A 6,000-nucleotide genomic window follows, 5' to 3' on the forward strand; every position below is an offset into this window, starting at 1 on the left:
GTACTAAGTTTACAAACAGCAATTACAAAATATGTACACTTCTCAGGCTCCAAGACAAAGACTGGCATTAAATACTGTGGGGCTTTTAAAGAAGACACAATCCCAGTCCTTGCCTTGCCCTGGACTGAGATACAGTTAGTTAAGTTAGGCCTTTGCCTACCTTAACAGTGTACAGATCAATGCATTAAACTGGTAAAGACAAGTCTAGAAAACAACAGCACGTTTCAGTCTGCCATCGATGTGTTGCATGGATTGACGTCAAGCATTGCAGCTGCTTGCTCCATCACACTGTAACAGAATGATTTTTTTGACACATAATAAATACTGCCTACAAAAAGCAGCCAGCCACCCATCCTGAAACATTGCACCTGGCCTGTAACAAACAGGAGTCAGGGAAAAAAAAAATCCAAAGATCTACTATTGGCACAATCAATGCATTCAAACTCCCTTGCATTTGGGAAAGACATGCTTAAATCCCATAAGCAGTGTATGCTTGACTTTGTTCACAAAAAGGAGATATACTGCCAACATTTGCAAGTTACTCAGATCCTGATCTTTGAGTTGACCTAGTTTTAATTCTTAATTTTATATAGCTTCCAGGCTAACAAAGAACATCTCTGACATCTGAATTGGAAAATGACTTTTCTGAAACTAAATATAATGTTTTAATACAGATCTATTAGGAACATAACCTAGAGTGAAGCAACAGTTTCTGTTTTACTGGAGGACAGCAAAGATGCCAGCAAGAGATGACAATCGTGGAGCAGAGCCAGTTTATACCAGATGAAAATACGGCTCACTCCCCTTGCCATAGAGAGCTACAATCCAAAAATACTGTGTAATGACCCAGGTTTATTAATATGTACTTCCTCTGAAAGTTTCATATCCTGTCCTGACGTAGGTAGTGACCTAGGTAGTGACCATATGTGATGTATATGAGGTACATGTGATACAGGTATATGTGATGCAGAGCCATCTCTGGATATCACTTCCCTACACAGAGAACTTGATCCAAGTCATAAATGCGGTGCTTTTTGTTCCCCCTATACACTGGTCTGTTATCTTGCAGCACGGGGCTAGTAATTAGAAATGGAGAGCTGCTTTTCTGCAGGATCAGAGCACAGGCCAAAGCTTTCAATTCTCAAATTCTATATATATATATTATATAGTTCTTATTTTAATATTTACAACTAAACAGATATGATCAGCAACCAGACAGTAAAGAAAACACTCACTTCTGTTGTAACTATTAACTAGAGCATATGAAGAATCATTTTAAGAGCAAAAGACTTTGGAGACACATCACAAAAAGCAGAAACATTTAGTTGCCCTTCCTAAAGATTTGCTACTTCATCGACAATTCTTAGGTACTAGTTACTATAAGCTGTGTGCTACGAAGGATTTTGATCACACAAAATGTTCAACAAATAAATTAATTAGTAAAACATCACATTAATTTCTGACCTAATTAAAATAATCTGCCTTGAAGAAAATGAAATACAGATATCTGTATCACTATGAAGAAAGACAATGTTTACTTCCAGTCAAAGACTGAGATCTTGGCCCTGGTGTTCACCTCGTTTTGCAGCAACTACAACCATGTTTACAGCTGCAAAATTTAAAAGCAATCAGATCAACCAAGAAGTCAATAAGAAATCATTCTAAAAGCAAACTGATCTGTTGGATCAGATGGCATAAAAAGGCTCGCATTTGTGTTTAGAAGTAGTTTTCAAAGCTATGAATCAAAAACAACAGACAAACCAACGTACTAATGCAATATAGATGCTCTATTTGTTTTTCACAACATCGAAACCCAGTTTAGTACTTAGGCATGACATTTACTTTTATATCTTTTAATCCATGTCTGTTGTCCTAACAGACAAGCAGACAGATACCCTATGAGCCGCTTTCTCACACTAAAGGTCTTCTGTGTGCATTTCTGCCTGCTGTGGGCCTGTAGACAGGAGAGGAGCAATAAATGCTCTAGCCTTGCATGGGTTTATTGCAGCTGTACACCGCACTGAGCACTGTCATACTTCTGAAGGAAAAACTAAATCCTATACCTATTACCCGAGAAACTGCCACATTTCTACACACTCCCTCTTCAGTAACCACTACAAAGAAGCTGGCAGAGGTAAGGTCAGAGAATTGCTCCAAGATACATTTAGCATCATTGAATTAATAGGCTTACCAGGAAGGGGGTGAATGCTGTTACACCTTGTTAATAAATAAATAAAAAACAATGATATCCAATTTTTCCCTCTCCTTTTTAATCCAGAGAAAATGCATTAGGCACAAGTTCCATGCACACAGTGCAGACATGTACTGTCACAGACCAAGTGAGGTGACAATTCAGTTGATTTTGTGTCAATTCACCATTACTCAGTCACAAATAATTAATTTAGATATAGAGGAGAATGAGAGGTGGAGTTTTTTGGTTTTGTTGTTGTTTAGTAACTTTATATTTCTACCCAAGATTTAAAAGTTGATGATCCTAACAGACAACTAACAAGGCTCTTTTTCTGGACAGAAGTAAAAAAGCATTTGCCTCATATCCACATATTATTCCTCATATTCATCAGCTATGTCCTTGCAAATGATTTCAAGCTAGTGTATCTAGCCCCCAGTGCTGACAGGGTATAACCACATCTGTTCAAACTTCCTTCCACTTTTCTTATAGCACGTGTGGAGACAGTGATTTGGAGAATGAGAAATAATGCAGCACTTTTGGCAACATGCTTCCCTTCAGCTTCTCTGCCTCTTGTTTCTTCCCATCACCAGAGGCAAGGAACAGCTGCTGTGTAGGCTTCATGCTGGCTTGTAAGTGTCCTCTAAAGTTTTGCTTTTAGGATACTATTTGCAGGACCTGTACAGCCTCAGCCATCTATCCATCTCTCCAATAATTACGTACTCAGAAACTGACTTCAGATCAGTCAAGCAAATAGTTTTCTCTCATACAGTGTATAAGGCTCTACTAATTTTGCCATTCTTGTGAACAGTGTCCTACCCATTAGTTTGGATACCACTGGAATATCAGATACTACTAAACCAAAGCCTTGGTCAGCAGTTGACGTAATGCTGAAAGGAGACTCAACTCCCTTTACTTCTGCTGAAGCAAGGAATGAAAACTGAGCTCATGTTTTGTTACCAAAACAGAATCTTTAGAATAGAAGTGAAAAGGCCAATTCAGCCCTTTTGAAAATCTGCATAACCTCAAAATCATAGGCAGGTCCATGATGCAATTAACACAAGTAGTATCACATTCTGGGGGTTGACTTATCAGGCATGCGTTTGGAATTACAAGTTTATATATGTCTGGCTGGAGAAACAGCAATACTTGTGCTCATTTGCAAAAAGATCAGCATTTAGTTTCTAAAAAATCATTCTAAGTTGCTTTTTTTGTTTTGTTTTTGTTTTGTTTTCTCTTAAATATAAGTAAAATTCTTCCAGTAATCATATCCTGCTTAGTTTCTTCCTTAGCCCAGTTTTTGGTACTGGAAACTGCTGAAGTCTATGTATCTCAGACAGACTCATAAGCTGGGAAGAGAGTGTACCTAAAGCTGGAACAAAACCCCTCTGCCTGAAAAATAACCTTCTCCAGTGAAGAACTGCTGCATTCTCCCTTCCTGAGGCCAAAAGAGACCCTCAATCAACTTGTAAAAATCTTCTTTAGAAGAACCACAACAGGAAGTCTGCAAGCTGTAACAGTGCTAAGTGTGCAAGCACAGTCCAGCTACTGCTGCCTGAATCATTACAGCTCCCAGCCTTGGTTCAGCTTTCTTCGCATCAGCCAGGACCATATGCTGTTCTATGCTAAAAAGTCATTCACATTTAATCCAGCTAGTTTGTTATATACGCCTTTTGAAAAATTCATTGCATGCAGGATTTGCCATCCAGCCTCCCAATTCCTGAAGAATGCATGAAGAAACTTTACAAAATGGAAAGGTATCATCACCAAAAATAGAGGGGCATGTAATACAATCATGAAACATAAGCAGAATCAAGCTCAACAGCCCTCGCTTTCTAGTGTAACTAATACATCATTTATGATGGTTTGCTGTTAGCTGCAAGTTTTTACCTGAACACATTTTGTTTCAAAGGAAAGGCAAGATGATCAGCTGTTGCTAGATGTGCTTTATCTTTGGTTTCATGCTAAGTGACAATATAGAAATAGAGCAGCCCTCAAGCTCACCTCTTTTTTCAGGCTAGAATAAAAATAATTCCTTCTCTATTCTGACTTATTTAACAAGATTGCAATTCTCTTTCAAAAGCCTCAAAGCTCTGGAAGGAGATTATTTTCTGTTTTTTTGTTGTTGTTGTTGTTTTTACAAAACCCTTTAAACATGCTTGCATATCTAATAGCAATATAATGTAGAATCTTACATACTATCATAAGCAGTAAACAAGGGGAAAAGAACAACCAAACAAAAATAACATATCTGTGTCATATAATCTAAGAAAAAAAGGCTGTAAATCCAAAGAAATTCTTGCTTTAAACTTACACTGCTTAATGTGCAAAAATATCCAGGGCTTCAGTCCTGCCAGGATCGCAGTCCAGCTAAGTACTTAAGGATGTTCATAGGAACCAAAATGAAAAACCTCACATGTTTAAAATCTGACACCTGCTTAAGTGCTTTGCTACATTAGGGCCAGCAACCTCAGCACTTCTCAGCTAAGCTGCTTGTGAATCTTCACTAAAATTAGTTGCATTGTCCTTCACTGCTTGCCTTCAACCTCTTCAACCACCCTGTGGTAAGGAGCATGGGCCACCTGAGACTTGACTGGCACAGCTGCTCTTTTTCTATTAAAATGCACTGAGTAAAAGTGGGTTACTAAGCTAAAAGTTACTAAGCTTTCAACATAGCTCCTGAAGAAATTAAAGAGAAACCTCATACAGAAAGTTCCAGTAAGAAAATACTGAAAAGAACATGTCCCTTCTTGTGACTGCTTAGACTTGAAACTTTTCTTAATGCCTGCTAGGAATGGCTGCACAGCACACCTACCTGAAGGGCCATTGGGAAGCAGCAGCTCCTGCTGGCTCATTTGGAAGTGAGGCACTTTTCTGGACAGATGTGGTCTTCTGCTTAGAGCACCAGTCTGATTCTACCCCTGGTTCCCACACAGCCCCGTAAGTAACTTAAGTAAAACAGGAAGCCAGGAAGATATAGAGCATATGCTAAAGGCATTTTATTTATTTCATTGAGATTTGAGTGTGTTCTTTGTCAAACAAATAAAATTTCTGCTTTGTTGAACTGTAGGCTTGTGTGTTACCTTCTACAAAACAAGAAATATTAAATAGCAAAAGACTATTCTTCCTTTTCATTTGCCATTTAATCAGTAAACTATACAGAAGTGAAAAAACTTCCAGTCTATTTTATCCTCCATTGTGTGAACATAACTCTCAGTTAAAGACTATTAGACTAAATTGAATAACTCTAAGACAGGAAAATTTGGCCAAATCACTTTTTTTAGACTAATTAAATACACACAGATTGTAGTTGGCAATCTATTTCAAATGATAAAATGAGACACTGCAATATGCTGTACAGATTTCCACTGCTTTCATACTAGAAAGTCTTCAGACATGTGTTGCAATGAAGAAATGGTACAAAAAAAACATAGCTGACAGGCAAACAGTGGTCTTGAAAATTGCAATATAGATTCACACAGTAAAAAAAGAGCATAAGTGGCAATCTTGTGAATAAGACGTTGAGTACAGGACAATAATATTACAACCCAAATTCAGATGATAATTAGTTTACCATTTAGTAAAAAGAAAAACAAGGGATGGCAAATTTAAGCTGTTTCGGTTATATGAAACTTTGTCTTTTTCTTTACCAATACCCTAATGAATCTGTCCAGATACTGTCCCTTCTGGTAGCAAGGAGTGACAATGGCTATGCGGCTGTCAGGAGTATAATGTTCTAACACACGAACCAGGTGTCAGCACACAAGGGTGACAGCACAGTGGCCGACAAGCACCTGCCATTTCATTATTCA

General features: G+C 38.0%; 1 protein-coding gene across 1 annotated transcript in view; it reads right to left on the bottom strand.

Moving 5' to 3' along the window:
• The window catches only part of INSC (INSC spindle orientation adaptor protein), a gene marked incomplete at both ends in the record, with an annotated part of 120,480 nt that extends 115,437 nt beyond the window's left edge, over window positions 1-5,043 (bottom strand). Inside the window, one exon of the mRNA XM_082762505.1 lies at window positions 5,004-5,043. Coding sequence (XP_082618631.1) covers window positions 5,004-5,043 — 40 coding nt within the window. The remainder of the gene's footprint in view (window positions 1-5,003) is intronic.
• Window positions 5,044-6,000: the final 957 nt, after the last annotated feature.

This window comes from Aythya marila, assembly GCF_965140915.1.
Source record: "Aythya marila genome assembly, chromosome: 5".
NCBI classification, from domain to species: Eukaryota; Metazoa; Chordata; class Aves; order Anseriformes; family Anatidae; genus Aythya; species Aythya marila.